Here is a 22,303-nt window from a genome sequence, read left to right as displayed (position 1 = left end):
TTCCAAAGAAAAAAATAACTTAAGCAATCAAGAAATAATTCACAATTTTTAGCAGACAACCTATAAATGAAAAACAAATATATAAAACTCAGCTCTTTTGTGATTTACAAGGCACAGGCTGAATAGGGCCACATATAAATATTTAAATGCAATACAATAAGATAAGTTTTGAACATTTTATGAAGTGTTTATATTGAAATATAGAGCTTAATGAATTACACTTTGTAACAGAGTGATATATAAACATGAAAAAACACTTGAGTTTTAATGCAATAAATTTTAATTGTATACTATGTTAAATACAAATGCAATAATCTCAGCTTATCCACACTTTTATGGCATCCTGTAGCCCAATGTGCTTCTATATAATCTTCACATGAAAATGTAGAGTAGAATAGATGTTTATAGATATGCAGATAATGGAAACTAAGGAAAAAGCCAGTACTTTTCTTCTAAATATTTGCATAGGTGTGAGTTACTGTAGTTTGTGGAATACCAATTAACTCAGTATCAGCATAGTTTTAAGAAGTATTTTTATTAGTTATATATACCCCGAGTTGAAAATCTGAAGTGTTTAGAGACTTAAAACAAGAAAAAATTAAAAACAAAACAAAACAGTAGTCATTTTTCTCTGACTTTCCCACCCCATCCTGGTCTCCCACCACAATGAGAACCTTTTCAATCCTTTTAGCTATCCTTGTGGCAGATAGCTCTATATTTCCACTATCTGTAATACTCCTGTCTCTTGAATTCATCTATCTTAAACAGATGGTTTGGTTCTAAATCCCAGCACCAGCATTTACTAGCGATATTTAGCAAGTAACTTCTTTAGGTCTCTGTTTCCTTGTCTATAAAACAAATAATAAAACCTACCTACCACACAAGGTCATTGTGACAAAGAATGCAAAATCCAGTATGTGTAATAATATCTAGCCCCAAAATACAGTGTTCATATAGTGATAGCTATTATTATTGTTATTGTTATTATAATAGTTCTGGTGGATAAGGATTTGAATTCTAATACACCCTTTCTCCATCCTCCTATTCTCCTATCCTCCTAAACTACAACATATAAGTATTTTGTTAAATTACAGTGTTTTCATGTCCTTTTTATATTTAAGGCAAGTCTAGATTAATGAGAATCTCACTTTGTATCCTCATCAAAACAATTTATGAGAGGCTTGCAAGCTAGCTAAAATGCTGTACTACTGGAATATTCTGGATAACTTTTGATTTGCTAAGTTCTAAACCACTGGGATTTTTGGACTAAGAGAAACTGAATTACAAAACTTTATTACAGTTTTAAAATGATTTTATTTTTTATTTTTTTTTTAAAGATTTTATTTATTTATTTGACAGAGAGAGACACAGCGAGAGAGGGAACACAAGCAGGGGGAGTGGGGGAGGGAGAAGTAGGCTTCTGCTGAGCAGGGAGCCCGATGCGGGGTTTGATCCCAGGACCCTGGGACTATGACCTGAGCTGAAGGCAGACGCTTAACAACTGAGCCACCCAGGTGCCCCTAAAACGATTTTATTCAAATCTCTATGACACATACACCAGTACCACAGTTATGATAACACACCTAGTATTACTTACCTTTTGCCTCCTGGTTTTTTTTTTTTTTTTAAGATTTTATTTATTTGAGAGAGAGAGAGAGATAGCGAGAGCACAAGTGGGGAGGAGAGGGAGGACAGGGGGTTCCATGCCAGGACCCTGGGACTATGACCAAGCCGAAGGCAGATGATCAACCGATGAGCCACGCAGGCGCCCCTTGCCTCCTGTTTTTATCATTTTCACAGCTAAGGACATTTAAGATGTTTTACACATTGTATATTACAGTTGTTCTTTTTTTTTTTTTTTAAAGATTTTATTTATTTATTCATGAGAGAGATATATATATAGAGAGAGAGAAGCAGAGGGAGAAGCAGGCTCCCAAGGAGCAGGGAGCCCGATGCGGGACTCGATCCCAGGACCCTGGGATCGTGACCTGAGCCGAAGGCAGACACTCAACCATCTGAGCCACCCAGATGCCCTACAGTTGTTCTTTATATCCAATGTTTTTCAGGATTGACACCATTGCTCTATATACTGTTTTCTAGTGGTTAATTTAAAATGAAAGCTTCTATTCAGAGTTCACAATTATAACTGGTCTCTAAGTTTTGAGAACTAACACAATTTGCATAGAGTAGATGCTGAGATGTGTCTAAAATTCTAAAGAACATTTTTGTAGCAGTTTATGCTCAGGAAAGACATAGTTTGGTGAGTCACAATCTATTTTAACAAAGACACATTTTAAAGAAACAAGAAGTCAGTTAAAATAATTATTAAAGAATCAGATTAATTCACTTTTATACATCTTAATCTTAAAATTCAAGATACTCATTCAGCCAATGAAATAAAATTGATACTATGTATGAAAAGGTTCTCAAAATCACCCTCATTAATTTTTAAGTTCTCTAAGGATAAAGAATATATCTTATTTATTTACCTTGTATCACCATTGCCTAGGACAATGCCAGACTAGTGTAGGTACAGAGAGGTTCAATACACATTCCCTGGATAAATAAATTCAGCTTAATTCAGTCTCAGATAATTTACAAATGCTTGACAGTAAAACACTAAATATTACGACAACACAGCGTTATTCTTTTCAGCGTAAACAAAGTACACTAGTTGGTACATTGCATATTATGTTTTATTGATAGTGACAAATAGTAAAAATTTTATGTATATATTAATTACCCATGGTCCCTTATAAATATTTAAAGTTCTTTTTCCAAGCACAATCATACTGCAAAGTCATATCATAAAACTAAATTTTAGAAGACAATTTAAAAAATAAAATGCATTAAAGATATTATAAATCATGATGAGATATTGAGATGGCTTATAAATCTGACTTTAAACATTCTAATTACAATCAAATGTAGACTTTTACCAAGAAGTTGATAATTCTGGGGAAGGAGCCCTTCTGAGGAAAGATTTAGTTTTAATATAATTAATGGTCAGATTAGCATACCTGAAGTCCTATGTTCTTAAAAAGTTCATTCAGAATCCATAAATGCAAGCAGAAGATTATAAAGTCTTAGTATTCTTAGATGCACAAACATCTTTTAAAAAATTTGAAGTATTCAGTTTGCCTTAAGATACATTCCTTGAATTGAAAATTGTTGAGGTTTCCAAATACTATCTTCTCATGTCTTCACAGCCTGGATCTGATCTGATAACAAAAACCAAACAAAAAATTATCAGTCTCCACAGGCAAAATCCATTTTCTAAAGTAATCCAAGAAAAATCTATAAAAACACTATAGAGGCCTATGCACACATCTGTGTTTTGTTTGTTTAAAGCACACACCGTAGTTTTTATTTCTGTCATTGTACATGCACACAGTTAAGAGTCAATTAGTTCTCCAAAGTTTGTATGAAAAATAGTCCCTTGGCTCAGGTCCTCTTTCTCCTTTTATAGGCAACCACTTTTAACCCCTTAGGAGATTTACCTCTGTATCTCTAAATAATATACTTTTATCATTACTTTTTGAAATATCAGTTCCTTCAATGTAATATGAGGCTTCAGTTCTCACACACTCTATGCTGCTGCCCTGCAAGCCTCATTATGCTTCCAGCACTCCCATTCTTCTACCATAGTAATCTAGTCATCAATATGATGACTACGTACATGCTATTCACATCTGAGACAGGTTGTATCCCCCTCCCCCCTATTCCTTTCTTCTACATTTTGTTTTCCCTGTTTTAATAAGTGGGCCTCATTCTCCAATCCTGCCTGTCTGCTTAGTTTTTTAAGGTACTTAACACTAATTCATTCCCATTACTCCCACACTGTTTAAACTTTTATCATTACGAAGCACAATACATAGCCTATGAATTTCACTTTCTTGAAGAATTCTCCCTTAGTTTTCCAAAACTCTCTAATCTGGACCAGCTATTCTCTATGCTTGCCCAGCTATCTTCATAAGAGATCTTTCATTATCATTCTAGGATTTCATTATCTCTCATTATCATCCTGAGGATCCTTCCCACACGCTCTTATACTGGTTTTCCTGTTTTGTGGTCTCTTATTTTCTCCTCTTGGTTTATTCCTTTGTCTTTGAAGAGTATACCTCTCAATGGCTACTTTAGTAAAAGGTATAGAAAGTACATTCTTGAGACTGTGAATGGCTGAAGATGTCTTAATTCTACAGTCACAATACACTGATATTGCCTGAGCATATAGTTTCATTATTTTCTCCTTGGACTTTTCCAGGCATTGCCCAATTAACGGCTTCCAAATGTTGATGTTTAGAAGTGTGATGTGCATTTCTGCTTCCTTATCCTTTACATGAAACTTTACTTTCTTCCCAGGAAGCTTGTAGAATCTTCCATTGTCTTCAGTGTTGAAATTAAGTAATAGTGAGCCTTGGTGTGGTAATATTTTCATTTGCTGCACTGGGGTCTCAAGAGGCCTTTCAACTAAAAACTCTATCAGTTTTGGAAAATACCATTTGGTGACTTATTTGATAAATTTTTCCCCCTCTATTTCTCTCTTTGCTCATTCTAAAATTCCTGTTATTTGGATATTGGGCCTCCTACTTTCTTTTCTTTCCAATCTTTATCTTTTTGCTCTACTTTCTGAGAGAATGCCTCTATTTTATCTTCTTTTTATTGAGTTTTCCATTTCTTCTGTTCTATTATTTTCCAAGAACTTATTTTTTTTTCCCCTTTGGTCCTTTTCAAGTAGCATCCCTGGTCATATTCATGAAAGTAATACCTTTTCTTATCTCTTTGAGGATACTCCAATAGTTTCTTGAAATGTTCTCCCTTAAATATTCTACTTCCTCTAACCTGCTTTTTTGGTTTGGTGATGTTCCATAATTCATAATGTTTTGGTCCTCAAATGCCTGGTGATCCTTTGCCATCTTCGCATAAGTATGAATGAACATTATAAAGCTGACTGAAATTTCAATATGTGTGTGAGGCTTGTCAAATGTGGTCTTTATTCTAGTGTAGCTAGCTACACCATTTTCTTGGGAATCTTTGATGTTAATACCTTTAGGTCTTTTCTCTCACGGTCTGATTCCTTAAAGATGAGTTTCTATATCCTACCTACTGCCAGTGTCTTCTTGGAGAAGTAGAAGAAGGCAGAAGAGGATTATACTATTTGGTATAAAACTTCCAGTTATTCCTCATTTTCAGATCAGCACTGCCACACACAGTTGTGCTTGGTATACCCTAGTCCAGAGATACTCTGTTTAACTCTCTGCAAGAATAAACCTTCAATCTTTTTGGGGGGCAAGAAAGTATAACTGTCTCTCTTTTCAGCCCCACCTCATCCTTCTTTCCACTTCCCATCAATATCTGAGCCTTTGAGGGTATCTGCATCGTAAAGTGGGATGCTTTCCAGCTTTCTTCAGTGCTAGTTTAGAATTCACCATTCTCAGGTTAAGTCATTCAACATTCATCAGACGTCCAGCTTCCAAAATTTGGTTGCCATTTTTGTCACTTCCATTTTTTTTTGCCCTTGTAGGACAATATCTTTAAACAAAAGCCCGCTTACTGTTAGTAAGATTTGAGAAAGGGATGAAACTAAGTATGTGCTCAGTCCTCTATCTTTCATTGGAATACCCATATGCATAAGTTTATAAAAGTCTTATTTTAAGACCTTGGAAGCATTAGCTTTTCCCATACAGAAAAAGTGATAAAATGAGATTAGTCTTTTAGGAAGATTTTTTTAGAAATATCTCATTTGAAAGTTTCAGAGCTAGAAAACAACTTACACCTCTGCAATCGTTTCTGTACATTCTTTGGTGGTTTTAAAAAATACTTCATAGTCTACTCAGGGGTTCTTGTCTTTGGGTTATAATATGTATGTAATTATTGAAAATCCTTCCAAAAGAGAATGGAATCATGGCACAAAATATGTCATTTAATATTTTACTCAACATTTTTTAACCTTAAAATAATAAGATTAAATTGGTCCAAAATCAATCAGAGGCTTTCTTGTTTATCATGCTAGGAAATTCAGAATTCTGAAATCAAAATGAAGAAATACAAATTCAGAATATCTTTCACAGTTCAATTTACATAAAAACCTTTGGCTCCAGGCATGGACTAGTCTCCTGTATGTACTGCTACCTAATTTGCAAATTAGGTTTTTACCTCTTTTTAAATCCAGAGAAAGAGTCTGGAGAATCAAAATGAAAACTATTTACTATTACGTAGGAAAGATGAACAAAGGATCTCCTATTCAAGACCAAGCTGATAACACTTCAATCTGTGTACTAAGTTTCCTCCTCTCCTAAATAGAGAGTAGTTAGGTAAAAGGGTAAATTTAACATTTATTGGGTTTTTTTCTTATGCTAGGCATTTTAACACAGTGTTTCATTTAATCCATACAATTTTTGACATTTTACTTTTTAATTGTATAGGTGATGAAAATTATCTTCAAAAGAAAATAACAGAAAATTGTTAATAATTAGTTAATAAGTAGTAGAATAAATCTAGACTCAAAGCTCAAATGCTTTTTATTACTACTCTATGCTCCCTACATAAAATAGGGAAACTGTTCACAGAAAACTGCTCTAAAAGTTACATAAAATAATATGGTAACACAAAGGCACAAAAATATTTCCAACAGTGTATCCTCCTTACAAAATGGGAAGTAAGATACAAAGATAATGAATCAGAGAAATCAAAGACACAAAAATTGGGTAATAAGACCAGAGTTGGCAAGTGGCACTGTGATGTTGGATCGTTACTGACACCTAGTGGCCTCATTATTACAGACAAAATATACCAAAAAATGAAAAAAGGAAGCGAGAACTACAATTTATCAACCTATTTTCAGTAGGTACTATGTTTTCATGAGCAACAGTAGGATTTTATCCATGCTATATCTTCACTGTGAGCAATAAGCACTGGGAAAATAAGAAATCAAGGCTGAACATATGCTTCTGGTATCTTCTGCAGAACACTGCTCCTTGACCTGTTTTATATGGGAATAAGTCCCATCAAATCATCAGAAGTGTAAACCAGTTCTTTATCACCATTAGAGGTTCTCAGTTATATTTTACTTAATTGTAAAGTATGACTATAACATTCTTTGTAGTTTAATGGTAAATGTCATGATATCTACATAAAAAGAAAAATACAATAGTCTATGCAGTTTATTAAAATACCATATTTTACTAATAACACATAAAAATATTTATCAGATGTACATTTAATACTCTGAACCAAAGAGATATTATGTCTCTTTATGTATGGTCAAGCAGGCTATTATTAGATTCACCAGGATATGCATAAGAGAAAACAAAATTACATATATAACTGGCATTAAAAGGTTAGTGTAAAAGAAATTAAATTTACAGCCACAAGACTATAACTAGAATTAATAATATTTTGTTATTCACCCTTGTTCAGGGCTGGGAGATTCCTGATAGGAATGACTCCCCACCAGTTCTGCTCACAAATGGACATTTTTCGGCCTGACTCAGGGTCCTATAATAAAAGGACCTACAGAACTTGGTTTCATCCACATCTATTGCTCTGTGTGGGTCACTGCTTCAATCCATTCCTGTGATTAGTAAACAATATAATCTTAGAGGAAATGATATATCTTACTTTATTCCTTGATATGGTAAGACTGTACCAATCAATGATAGCTATTTTGATGAAACAAACCTGCAATATACAAAACATCCATAGAATACCGGTATTTACAATACTAAATGAGTGTTAAAATTTGTGTAAACATGTATAAGTGGAGCTATACATAGAGTTCAGCATGATTCTTAGAAGATATATTCTATTCAAACTTATTTTTAATTATTGACAGTAAGGCCTGAAATTTGTCCCAAACTTCAAATGTGCTTCTATCACTAGATCTGACAGAAATTTGTTGCCATAAATTAAAATTATTTTCTAGAGTTGTCATGTATATTGATTGTAAAGATGCAAATTCTTTATTTAAATAAACCCTTCAGAAAAATGTAATAGAAGTAAACGTAGCGTGTTACAAGGAGAACAGATTCTTATTAAACTTATATAAATGACTATGATTGTCATGGAAGAAAGAATACTTATTGAGACCTTTTGAATTCTGGAGGGTTCAGGTAGACAAAAAAGTTAAATACTTTAAAATTTTTATTATTTCTGTTCTCCTTGTAACAGGACACCATTGGAAACATTAGTTATTTTATCAAGGCTTTGACTGGAATGTTATATTTGAGAGAGACATGCATAGGCTCAGATATGACCAAACAGCTTTGAGGAACTAAGGCTGACTTTACGAAACATGGAGCCATAAAGCCCCTTGGAAATGTTGGCCTGATACCTTGCTTACAGAGTTCCCTGCAGCCTCACCAGGTGAGTATAGAATATCACTTCCTAGGGGGGGTGGGAGGATGGGTTAGCCTGGTGATTGGTATTAAAGAGGGCACGTTCTGCATGGAGCACTGGGTGTTATACGCAAACAATGAATCATGGAACACTACATCAAAAAAAAAAAAAAAGTATCACTTCCTGGTAGGTGCAGGAACCTCAGGATATACTGGGGACCTCATGAAGAGGAATCCGCCCAAATCTACAGGTATGGCAGGCATGTCTGATGGCAAGTAGTTGGCTTGGCTTCTGGCCTGCAGAGGCTACTAAAAGTTCAACCTAGAGATTCCTTATAAAAGTTCCAGCAAAGCAGATTCTAAAAGATCTATATGATCATTATTCTTGCTGGGCTTATGTAAATAATTAGGCCAAGTTTATTAAAATTGGACTTGTTTTGTAAACAAATTAGTCTTGATTTGGCTATCTCCGAAAATGAGGGTTATTTTAGAGAGAAAAATTATGTTTCAATAACCCACCTTTGTGGATGTTAAATCCTAGTTTTGATTGTCCTTAAATGTTTGCTTAAGTTAGACAACTTGAGGTAACTTCAGAGAAATAGCTTTTTTATTTCTACACAATAGCTCACATATAGATAATCTTATTGCTTGTTCATCTGTGGGGATAATAACAGGATCCCATGGGCATATGATTATTTAAACAACTGGAAAATGGGATTAATCCCCCAACAACTGTATAACTCAACTATCACCTTGACCAATTCTGTATGAATAGGATGATGAACATTTTCCTTAAAAGCTGGAATGTACCCTGCTCCATGAGGTTAACTATGGACTTGTGGAGATAATGGATGACCCCACTTTCTCTATGATTGGATTGGATGATGCACTTGGGGATGCCCTTATTGCCTGAGACAAGTCTTCTCTCACTTAACAGTGATTCCTTTTAATTACGATATTGTTAAGGCTGGACCTCAAACAAAGAGGGCTTCTTGATGGTTTTATTCCTTAGTCATATTTGTCCCAGGAACTACCTCTATTAATGTAAAATTACAAGTAGAGACTTTAGCCAAGCACACAGTGACCACCTTAAGCATGACATGGCAGTCACCAACAAATTCAAAAAGTGGCCCTCTAAAACTGAATAGCCCTTGATATCTTAACTCCAGTTAAAGGATGACCAACATTATATGTCTGGCTCCTAATGGACCCACTGACTATGTAGCTCTAACTTGTGTCCATAGCTTCTCCCAGGCTGGATAGGCCACTGTACTTCAGGTTTCGCCTGAATGCATGGATGCATTATTAAAACCATTACCAATCCAGCCAACCTTCCAAATTTAAAACAACGATGGACACGTTTTGTGTTACATTGGTATGACCACCTAGCATCATCTTTGTTCCCTCTTTGAGACTGGAGGATGGCAAGTAGTTGGCTTTGGCACATGGAAGCTCTTAATTAAGTACACGGTCAAAGCCCTAAATGACACTCAAAAGGGCATTTCTCTATTAAATACTGAAGTAACACAAATGTATGAAGCAGTTTTACAAAATAGAGTGGCATTATATGTTTTAACTGCTACAAAGGGTGAAACTTGTGCTAACATAAAAACAAAATGCTGCGTATACATTCCAGATTACCACAAAAATATATCTGGGTTTCTAACTGAACGAATACTCAAATTGGCACTTTAAATGATCTCTCTTTCCTTTAGTGATTGCTTTAAACTCCTGGCCTGGAGGAAAATTATCAAAGGTCAACTATCAAAGTTCTTTCATTCAGATTTCTCTTTCTCATTACAATATTAACCTTATTTTGTTATTTCTGGTGTCTCCCTGCCTAGTGTCAAGACTCCTTCACTGCCATAACTTCCAGCTGACAGATGATCCTTTCTACTCATGGAGGTTCATATATGTTGACAATGTTGGATTTAGCTGCCTCCAACTTTTGTAACTCCCCCATATGTTCCCCAACTGACAATACTGACCCATAGGTATGGACATCTCTATGCCCCTATTCAGCAGGAAGAAGTTACAGAAGATGAGACCTTCTACCTTCAACAACCTTAAAGATTTAAGGGTCAAAATTGTTCAGGGGGGAAATGATGAGGGAGCAGAAGGCTTGCTGAGGACAAAGCATAAGCTGACACCCTGCAATCTCCCCCTCCACCACACTCCTGGGTAGGATTATGTGTGACATTCTTCCAGGAAGCTCCTAACTATCTTCATGTTAATGCCTTGCAAAGGGGGAAAAACAACCTTAACTTGAAAAGGGGAAGGCCTCTGGTATCTTGTAGGTCCTCTTTAGCACATGAAAGTTCTTTCGAAAACTTCCCTTTTCCCTTACATCCCCCAACCCCATAGTATATAATCAATTGCTCCTCACAACCCTAGTGCAGGTCTTTCTGCCCATGGGTCCTGTCCCTGTGCTTTAATAAAACCACCTTTTTTGCAAGCATGCGCGCACACACACACACACACACACAAAACCCAAAAAACAACCGAAAAAACAAAAAAACAACAAAAAACAGAACAGAACAAAACAAAGAAGTAAATGTAGCAAGGTAATGGATACTTACTGGATTGTTTTTTCTGACAGCAGAAATAAATGGAAACGAGAAAGGCAATGATATAATACAAATGAAATGTAAAAAGGGAAATAAAAATGTGAATAGAATAGAAATAAAGGCTGAAGATGCACAGTATTTTGCGATGTACCTTGAAGCCAGTCTACACCTTCTTGTAATCCTTCTCCTTTTATGGCATCACTAGCACTGAAATAAAATCCATAAAAAACATATCCATTTCATTACTTCATAGAACCATAAGAATAAATAATTACAACTTTGCTGTATGGCAAATTAATATAGTCTAGTAACATATATTTGAGCAAAACTGGTAAGCACTGAAACTGAATATACATAAGAAATAAAAGTCTGGGTGCTCAGGAAGAAGACATGAGAAACTTATTCACGATTTATAATAGACATTTGGAAAAGTGTTATCACTAAAACAGTTATTATTCTACTTTGCCCAGCCCCAGTGGCTCAATAACATTTAATTATTAGAAATGGTTGACTTAGGTTGTAATTTAGCCACACGATGGAGTGACTTTATTTGAAATGGAATTTGATATCTATAAGGTATAAATCTGTAATTAAAACTTTGGTAAACTGGTAGAATAAAAAAAAATCTCAGATTTCAATCATACTCTTCTATCTAGTGGCTTCAGGAACTGGACAGGTTATTTAACTCTCTGCCTTTATTTTTAGCATCTATAAAATGATGCTAAATAAACTAAAATAATGAAATGCAGAGGATTTTTATAGTATCAGATAATCTTTTTCAAAGACATAGACTGATAGCAATTAGTATAAACAATTAGATTTTCTGAATGATTAGGGTTCCTTTTAAGTGTGCTAAAGCATGATTTAAAAGTGTACCTAATTACCTAAAATAATTAATTTGATTCTAATCAAAACAGAAATTACTTCCAAGGAATTACTTATTAGATTATGAATATGACTTATCATAGAATTATTTTAAAATAGAAAGACAGAAACCAACAGCATGTGAGACATAATTATTCAAAGTAAATTACAGATTATCCATATCAATAGCAAAACATCAGTAACTGAAATGCTTATAAAGATCAATGTATTGATTTACAGTCCCAAACAAGACTAAGGTCCAACCGAACAAGTAATAAAATGGAAAAACTTGTCTCCTTTACTGGAGGCGTTAGTGCCATACTAAAAACCCTGCATCTTTTCCTATAATTCCCAAATGTTTGAATTCTACCTTTCCTTTTGAATAGATCATCAGATCTGTAACTAGAATAAAAGCCAAAGTCTTTACCATGTCCTACTAGGACCTGTGTGATACAGCCTGTGGCTATTTCTCAATGGCCTCATCTCCTACAATTTCCCCCTAGATCTCTCTGCTTAAGCCAGCCTGGACTTCTTGCTATTCCTGGAACACATGAGGCATATTCTCATCTAAGAGGCTTTTCACTTGGCTGGCCTCTCTGTCTGGAAAGCTATTCCTCCAAACTTTTGCATGAATTTCTCCCTGACTTCAATTAGATTTCACAGAGGGAGCACCTCTCATTCTTTCTCTTATTATCCTACTTTACTTTTCTTCATCCTTTCAGATATTTTACAAAATATCTATTTACCTGATTTGTTATCTATTGCCCTCACGAGAGTAAATAAGCAAATATGTATATACTTATTGTGCCAGGGACTTTATCAAAGAACTTTTTTAAAAGAACATTAACAAAATCAGACCCCGAGAATCAGAGTTGGCTATATATTTAGTACAATGATAAAAATAAACCACAAAAATTTCCAGGCTGCATTTCTCTATAATCTTTTCTTTATTGTCCAGTAAATTTACTTGGACCTAAGGCAAGAGAGATAGAATGTTTTATCTTTGTATCACTGTTACCTTTATTTCTAAAACTGGAAAAGAAAAATAAGTGTATTTTCAATTTTATACACGCTTTAATGAACATAGCAAAAAATAAAAAACAAGCTTAACAAATGGAACACTAGAACTTCAGTGAGGTACTGTTTGAATAGAGTCAAAATTATAGACAACTTTCAAAGAAATACTTGGCATTCTTCTATAAGTTATACAGAAAATATAGAACCTGGCAATATAATACTGCACATCCTTATAGCAACAGGACATTACCTTTTCTCTCCCTGAGAAGTATTTAGATGTCACAATTGAATAAAGAAATCTGTTAAAATTCAATTGCTGATGTTAAATTTTAAGTAGAGATTTTTTTCCACTTGCAAAATTAATTTCTATTTCAAAATTAAAAGTAGGACTACATCTTTTACTATAAATTAGACCTGTAGTCTTAATGTGAAAACTCACAATGCTTAATACAAAGCAAAAATTAAAAACTATTCTACTTTGGGTATTACTAATTTAGGTATGATTTAGAGAAATACAAAGGTTCTACCTATACTTCTCTACCTAAAATCCCTCCTTTCTTTACCAACCAAATATCACAGAACCACAAATTCCAAATCAAGAGACATTTCGTAAAATTGACTCTTCTTCTGATTCCAAAGTAAGGAGGGTTCTACTCAAGATATGTAGTGTTTCATTCCTGGGTAGAGGGGCTGGTGGCCCTGAGTATTGAGGCGTTTCAAGGGCTTTCTCAAGCTCTCTTCTATGAGATTCCTTTTTCAGCACCAAGGTTAGCTCTGGAAGTTCTTTACTGAGCTCTACTATCTCCTTGTTCCATATTCTGTTTCTCTTTCTAGAGGCAGTATATTTCTCTGCTTCTTTGTTAGGTCTTTCTCCATAGACACCTTCTTCTAAAAAAGGGAAAACTGGCAAGAGAAGGACATCTTGCAGCAGAGGGAAGTAGGTGGGTGGATAGAAAGAAGCTCAAATTAATATAAGGTAGGCACTAAAATACTATCTAATATATAACTTCTGGTTATCCTTCTTGGAATATTTGGCAGAAAGGCACACCAGCGTTAAACGTAACCATAAGAACCTGCTTTCCAAATAAACAATGTATAATAATTTCAGATACTAAATACTGAAGAGTTCAATTGTCTTAGTATATCCAAATAAAATTAATATTTACATTTCTATATACTCATATAAACCAGTATTTGTTGTGTACATACTAAGTACCTGGTACTACTATTATTCTAGGGGTTACAGAGTGAATGAAACTGATAAAATCCCAGCTCTCATGGTGCTAATGCACTAGTATAGGTAGACAGACTATAAAACAAGAAAAACCCAAAGAGGACATGGCAAGAGAAATATAAAGCAAAGTGTATAAAAAAAAACAAGAGTCGGGGTAAGATATAATGATATTTTGGAGGGTCATCAGGAGAGGTCTCTCTCCTGAAGGAAGTACAATAGCAAGCCAGGAAAATCATTTTGGAGACAGATTCAGACAAAGGGACTAACAAGTACAAAAAAGTCCTGAGATGGGATTGTGGTTGGCTGATTCAATGTGCAGAAGAAAATCAGTGTGCTTGAAACTGGGTAAGTGAGCTAAATTATTCTTTTAAAGAATTGTTTATATTTTTGTATCCTCAGAAAGATATGAAAAGTTTTTTTTTGTTTTTTTTAAGATTTATTTATTCAGGGGCGCCTGGGTGGCTCAGTCGTTAAGCGTCTGCCTTCGGCTCAGGTCATGATCCCAGGGTCCTGGGATCGAGCCCCGCATCGGGCTCCCTGCTCAGCGGGAAGCCTGCTTCTCCCTCTCCCACTCCCCCTGCTTGTGTTCCCTCTCTCGCTGTGTCTCTCTCTGTCAAATAAATAAAATATTAAAAAAAAAAAGATTTATTTATTCAAGTAATCTCTACACCCAATGTGGGGCTGAAACACAACTCTGAGGTCAAGAGCTGCATGCTCTGACTGAGCCAGCTAGGTGCCCCAAGATTGGAAAAAAATTTAATAATAATATACTCATGAATACCTGCACTGCTACAATTCTACACAACTAAATCCTTAGCTTACATTTTATCATGTTAGATGACGTATACAATGAGCTTAGGAGGGAAGAACTGAAGCTCAGAGATTTTTTTCAGAATGCTATAATGAAGAGTAAATATAAAACATTACCAAATATGCCATGGTTTATCTTTGATGTTCTCTAAACACAGCAGCTGAGACACTTTTACAGATGTCACTGCATCTCTAAGATCCATTTTGTTTGCAAAGAATAAGATTGGTATTCGGCGGTGCTTAATATCTAAAAGACAAAATAAGACTATCATCACACTTCCAGCTTTTTGGTCATTTCCCCAAATATTTAAAATTGAAATTCACTAAAACTGTTTTCCAACCACTTCTTTCTGTATCACATATACGCCAACATTTAAACACATTCACTGTCAAGAATGTATTTGAATGATAGGAGAATTAACAAAATACTTCTTCTTAAGACTATCCACCTTCTGGGATGCCTGGATGGCTCAGTCCATTAAACGTTTGCCTTCGGCTCAGGTCATGATCCCAGGGTCCTGGGATGGAGTCCCACATCGGGCTCCATGCCCAGCAGGGAGCCTGCTTCTTCCTCTGCCTGCCACTCCCCCTGCTTGTTTCTTTCTCTCTCTCTGATAAATAAATAAATAAAATCTTAAAAAAAAAAAAAGAAAAAGAAGACATCCGCCCTCTGGTTGGAGCTTTAAAACAAAGATGAGTGAGGTGGGAGTTGGGGCTCAGTAAGCAGTTACTGAGCAGTACCTACACAGGGGTCAAATATTTTGTTTTGTTTTTACTGTCAATAGAAAGGAGTCAAACTTCAAATGAAAGTAGAAGGGAGACAAACAAGATCTTGATTTTAGATTTTAGTTAACAGGTTAGAAATAACAAACTAGATACTTTAACAAGATATTTTACCTTGTTACAACTTTGGAAACATTTTTCACTGTTTTGAATAGATAATACATTTAAATAGTTCAACATTCAGAGGACACAAAATGGTATACAGTAAAAGAATCTCCCTCCCACCTGTCCCAGGCCATCCACTCGTCCTCTCTAGAAGAGTTAACCTATATCACCTATTGCTTGGCATCTTTTTAGGAGTATTTGCAAAAACTTATATATTACTCTTTATACAAATAGTAGCAGACTATCAGTTTTATATCTTTTCCTTTTCACTTAATTTCGTATCTTGGAGCCTGTCCCATACCAGTAAATAAAGAGCAGTTTCTTCACTATTTTAACAGTTGTAGAATATTCTGCCTTTTAGTACTATGTACCGTAATTGTTTAATCAGTATCCAGTGAGATATATTTGTATTGTTGCCAATATTTAAAACTATAAACAATGCTGAAATGAATAAAAGTGTACATAGCAAATTTTGTACATGGGTAGTATGTTTGTAGGATAAATTTGGGAAGTAAAGTTGCTGGTTAAAGGATATGTAAATTGCTATTTTGATAGTGATTACTGAAAGGCCTTCCTTTAAAAATTGTATCAATTTACACTTCAACAACAATGTGTAAGAATGAACGTTTCCAGTGCCCTTGCCAAAAGTGTTATCAAACCTGTTGATCTTTTTATGATAGTGGATAGGTAAAAAAGTACTATCAGAATATGTTTACTTTGTTTTGAGAAAGGTCAAGAATTTTTCTATATATTCAAAAGATGCTTCTATTTCTTTTTTTACGAACTATTTTATCCTATCCTTTCCCCATTTTTTAAAAGATTTTATTTATTTTTTTGAGAGAGAAAGAGAGGGAAAGCACAAATAGGGGTTGAGGGGCAGAGGGAGAGGGAGAAGCAGACTCCCCTCTGAGCAGGGAGCCCGACTCAGGGCTCCATCCCAGGACCCTGGGCCCTGGGATCATGACCCGAGCCGAAGGCAGATGCTTAACCCACAGAGCTACCCAGGCGCCTCTAAGTTTTTATTTTCTATTTTATTGATTTGTAGAAACACCATAAGTAGTATGGAAAAAAGTCCTGTAGCTGTGATATAAACTGCAAATATTTCCCCTTGCTTGTCATTTGCCTTTAACTGCTCATGGTTTGTTTTATAATTAAAAACTTTTTATATAGTCAAATTCATCAATCTTCTCTTTTAGGATTCTGGGTTTTGTATTATAGTTGGAAAGACCTTCTCTTGCCCCAGAATTATTTTAAACTTCTCCCATAGTTTCTTCTACTGCTGCATTGGTGTGGTTTTTACATTTAAATATTTAGTCCAGCTAGAATTTACCCTGCAACAGAGAATGTCAGAATGGATAAAAAAGCTACACATAACCATATGATGTTTACAAGAAACACACTGAACATAAGGACACAAACAAGCTGAGAGGAAAAGGATGGAAAAACATGCATACACATAAATGTAAGAAAGCATGCTAGGCTACACTATAATCAGACAAAGTAGTGTTCAAGATGAAGGGGAAAAGAGGCATTTGTTGTTGTACTCTTGTGCCATTTATTATATGTCAGTGCTTTTTTAAAGTTTTTATTTAAATTCCAGTTAGTTAACATACAGAGTATTATTAGTTTCAGGTGTACAATATAGTGATTCAACACTTTCATACAACACTGTATGCTCATACAACACCCCATGCTCATCACAAGTGCCCTCCTCAATCCCATTACCTATTTAGCCCATCCCTCACCCATCTCCCCTCTGGTAACCATCAGTTTGTTCTTTATAGTTAAGAGTCTGTTTCTTGGTTTGCCTCTCTCCCTCTTTGAAAAAGACAGACATTTAAAAATTATGAAAGTATCACTCACTCAAGAAGACAAAACAATTTTAACTGTATATGCATCTAATAAATGAACACTATCACCTGACATTTATAGACCCTTCATCCAACAATAGCAAAATATGTATTTTACTTAACGGCAGATGGAACATTCACCAAGCCAGACTATATATGATGACCCAATATTTCTAAGGATGAAATCATCCAGAATATGTTATTCCATCAAATGGAATTTAGAAATCAATAACAAAAAGAAACCTAGAAAATTCCCATATATTTGGGAAATTACATAATACACTACTAAATAATCTAAGGATCAAAAAAAACCTCACAAGGTAAGTTAGAAAATACTTCAAACTAAATAATAAAGGAAACAAACATATCAAAATTTGTGACATGTAACTAAATCCTTAAAGAATATGTATTGTTTTAAATGCTCATATTAGAAAAGGTGTAAAATCAATGATTTCCACTTCCATCTGAAAAAGGCAATAGACAATGAAATACAATGTAAGTATAGAAAATTCATAATAAACCAAAGAACAGAAATTAACAAAAATTTTTAAAAGACAAACCAACAGAAGAAATTAACAAAGCCAGAGTTCTTAAAAAGTTAAGAAAACCAATAACCTCTTCAAAAAATTGAACAAGAAAAAATGGAGGAAACATAAATTATCAATATCAGAAATGAAGGAAGATACACAGATTTTACAGACATTAAAAGGATAGCAAGAGGATATTATAAACAGTTTTATGTCAGTAAACTTGACAACATAGATAAATTTTAAAATCTGGTCAAAAATTACCAAAAGTGACCCAAGGAAAAATACCAAACTTTAATAGCCTTATATCATTTAATGAAATCTAACTCCTGATTCACAGTCCCTCTTACTCCCCCATACTCCCACACACATACAAAATCCCAACCCCGATGGCTTCACTCATATATTCTATCTAACATTTAAGGATGAAATAATACCAGTTCTATCCAATCCAAAAAATAAAATAAAAAGAGAAAGAGTAAATATTTTCCAACTCATTTTATAAGGCCTCTATCACCCTGATGAATAAAGCATTTTAAGAGAGTTACAAACCAAAAACCTTATGAGCACAAAAACAAAAATTTTTAATAAAATGTTAGCAAATCCAACTCAATGATATATCAAAAGGTTAATATTCAATGGTCAAATGAGATTTAACCCAGGAATGTAAGCTTGGTTTAATATATGTGAATACAGTATAATATTATCATTGTAATAGATGTAGAAAAAGCATTTGGTAAATTTTAACACTAGGTTATAATGGAACATTTTGAAAAACTAGGAATAACAGAAAATTTCCTTGACCCAATAGAGATATAAGCATACCCTAGTGAGCATCATAATCAGTGGTAAAATATTAAATGTAAAGAATGGAAATAAGATACAGAAACAACCTAAGTATCTATCAATGATGAATGATAATGATAGTGAATAACATGGGCTTGAATTGTGCAGGTCCACTTATACGTGCCTTTTTTTCAATAAATATATTGAAGAATATTTTGGAGATTTGCAACAATTTGAAAAATCCTGTAAACAAATCATGAAGCTTAGAAATACTGAAGGAAAATTAAGAAAAAGTTAGGCATCTCATGAATGCATAAAATATATATAGAAATGAGATGATTTTATCACTTAGTACCATAAAAGATATATAAATCTATTCTAAAAAGTTAAAATTTATTAATTCTTATGCACATATAGACCAAATATGGCAGCATTCACAGTTGAGAGAAATGCAAACAAATGTAAAGATGCAGTATTAAATCATAACTGCATAAAATTAACTGTAGTAATACTGTACCGCTGTAATAATTTCATAGCCACCTCCTGTAGCTATTGCAATGACCTCAAGTGTGGAAGTATCTGCTTAAAATGCTACGTGATACTAATCATCTCTATGTGAGCAGTTCCTTTCTCTAGTAAATTGTGTGTATCACAAAAAGTTGTCACAGTTCTCATATATTTTTTCATCTTATTTTGTGTAATACTGTAAATCCTGAATTACACCATGGGACCCATACAAAGTGCCACCAGTCATGCTGGAAATGCTCCCAAGAACCGGAGAAAAGTCATGACATTACAAGAAAAAGTTGAATTGTTTGATATGTACCATAGATTGAGGTCTGCAGCTCTGGATGCCCACCATTTCAAGATAAATGAAGCCAGTATAAGGGCCATTGTGAAAAAAGAAAAGGAAATTCATGAAGCCATTGTTGTAGTTACACCAGCAGGCGTGGAAATCTTGCACTTTTCATGAAATACCTTTTTACCCTGTATTGAAAATGTAGCTTTTATGTGGGTGCAGAATTGCTGTAAGAAGGCATACCTATAGATTCTAACGTGATTCAAGAAAAAGTGAAGTTATTATATGAACATAAAGCAATAGGAAGGTGGAGAATTTAATGCTAACAAAAGATGATTTGGTAATTTTAGAAAGAGGTTTGCCTTAAAAAATGTCAAGATAACAGGAGGAGCAGCTTCTGCCAACCAAGAGGTAGCAGACAGAATTTCCATAGGTCGGGGCGCCTGGGTGGCTCAGTTGTTAAGTGTCTGCCTTCGGCTCAGGTCATGATCCCAGGGTCCTGAGATCGAGCCCCACATCCGGCTCCCTGCTCCGAGGGAAGCCTGCTTCTCCCTCTCTCACTCCTCCTGCTTGTGTTCCCTCTCTCACTGTGTCTCTCTCTGTCAAATAAATAAAATCTTTAAAAAAAAAAAAAAAAAGAATTTCCATAGGTCATTAAGAAAATCCCTGGGGAAAAAGGGTATCACCTGAACAGGTTTTTAATGCAGGAAAAAGTGCCTTATTCTGGAAAAAAAAAAATGCCACAAAGGACATTTATTAGTAAGGAAGAGAAGCAAGCACCAGGATTTAGGGCAGGAAGAAAAGTAGGAGTAAGACAAAACTTACCATTTTTATTCAATATTGTACTGAAGGCCCTAGCCAGTGCAATAAGACAGGAAAAAGAATAAAAGACATAAAGGCTAAAAAGGAAGCAGTAGAATTTTTGTTATTGTTGACTTTAGACAGGGAAAATTCTAAGAAATGTACAGAAGAACTATTAGAATAAATATATTTAACAACCTCCCAGAATACAAAGTCAATATTTTCACATACTAGCAATGAACCATTAGAATATGAAATAAAATATACTATTTATAATAGCTTCAAAAATATAAAAAAACTTATGGATAAGCTGAATGAATGATGTATAAGACCTCTTCAGAAAACCATAAAAGACAGGGAAATTGAGAAAAGGATAAACATATTAAGTGACATACCATGCTCATGAGTTGGAACATTCAGTGTTAAGTCCAATGTTAAGATGTCAACTATCCCCAAATATAAAATAAAATCTCAGCAGGTTTTTAAAAAAAATTAGTAAGCTGATATAAAAACTTATTTGAAATATGGAACACCTAGAACTACCAAAATCATCTTGAAAAAGTAGACCAGGATTGGAAGATTTTTCCTATCTGACTTCAAGATTTATTATAAATCCATGGTAACAAGCCAAATGTGAAAGGACATAAAAGAGATCAATGGAATAGAACAGAGTCCAGAAACAGGTGCACATATATACAGTCCAATTAAATTCAATAAGTGTGAAAGTCAAATGCTTTTGACAAGTGATTCAGTGAAAAAAATTTTTTTTCCAACAAATACATTTTGGGATAATTGGATATCTGTAAGAAGAAAGTGCAAAAATTAATTCAGGATAGATCCCAGGCCTAAACATAAAAGCCAGAACTATGAAGCTTCTAGAAGAAAACATAGGAGAATATGTTAGTAATCTTAGGGTAGGCACAGATTTTTTTAGGGAGTACATAGAAAGCTTGTATTTAAAAAAAAATTGATAAATTATACTTCATCAAAATTAGATATATTTGTTCATTAAAAGATACTGTGAAGAAAATAAACAGGCAAGCCACAGACTGATGAGAAATCTTCAAAACACATATATTTAACAAAGGTCTCCTATCTAAAACTTATAAAGAAATGTTAAATTTTCAATAATAGGAAGACAACCAAATTAATGAATGGGCAAAAGATTTAAAAAAGGCATTTTATAAGAGAATGTACAAGATTGGTGAATAGAATATGCAAAAGTGCTCAACATTAATAATCATCAGTAAAATACAAATTAAAAGCACAGTGAGATCCTATTATATACTCAGTAGAAAGGCTAAAATGAAAAAAAAAACAACATCAATCTTGGAGAGGATGTGCAGAAACTGGAACTCTCATTTATGTTACTGACAATGTGAAATAGTATGACCACTTTGAAATTCTTTAAATATCACCCATACATCTATCCTATGACCCAGCAGTATCATTCCTAGGAATTTTTTGAAGAGAGATAAAAATATGTCTATAAAAAGCCTTTTACAAGAACGTTCATATCAGGTTTATTCATACTAGGCCTAAACTAGAAACAGTCTAGATGTCACTCAACAGGATACTGGATAAACAAACTGTGATATACATACATAATAGAATGTTACATAGAATAAAAAGGAATAATCAAGTGATAACATAAAACAACACAGATGGCTCCCCAAAACATTATGCCAAATAAAAAAACTTATGCATGAAAATGTATGTGCCTTTACCCCCATTTATATGAAACTGTAGAATAGGCAAAATTAATCTGGTGATAAAAATCAGATTAGTTCTCTGGTATGAGGTATTAAGTGTTGATTGGGAAGG

At 34.2% G+C, this 22,303-nt stretch overlaps 1 protein-coding gene across 3 annotated transcripts in view; it reads right to left on the bottom strand.

Moving 5' to 3' along the window:
* Nucleotides 1–2,034: 2,034 nt before the first annotated feature.
* The window catches only part of ARL6 (ARF like GTPase 6), a 41,945-nt gene continuing 21,676 nt past the window's right edge, over nt 2,035–22,303 (bottom strand). The window contains exons 6-8 of one of the 3 annotated variants that reach the window (XM_078061796.1): nt 14,946–15,075; nt 11,055–11,110; nt 2,035–3,221 (exon numbers count right to left, since the gene is read on the bottom strand). In XM_078061796.1, coding sequence (XP_077917922.1) covers nt 3,196–3,221; nt 11,055–11,110; nt 14,946–15,075 — 212 coding nt within the window. In that variant the 3' untranslated portion in view covers nt 2,035–3,195. Of the gene's footprint in view, nt 3,222–6,508; nt 6,983–11,054; nt 11,111–14,945; nt 15,076–22,303 lie in introns of those variants that run through there. The other 2 variants (XM_078061751.1, XM_078061722.1) reach the window with 2 other exon arrangements.

The sequence above is a fragment of the Halichoerus grypus genome, chromosome 1 (assembly GCF_964656455.1).
Source record: "Halichoerus grypus chromosome 1, mHalGry1.hap1.1, whole genome shotgun sequence".
Lineage (NCBI taxonomy): Eukaryota > Metazoa > Chordata > Mammalia > Carnivora > Phocidae > Halichoerus > Halichoerus grypus.
Note: the sequence above shows the minus strand (reverse complement) of the source record. Positions and strands in the feature narration are given on the sequence as shown.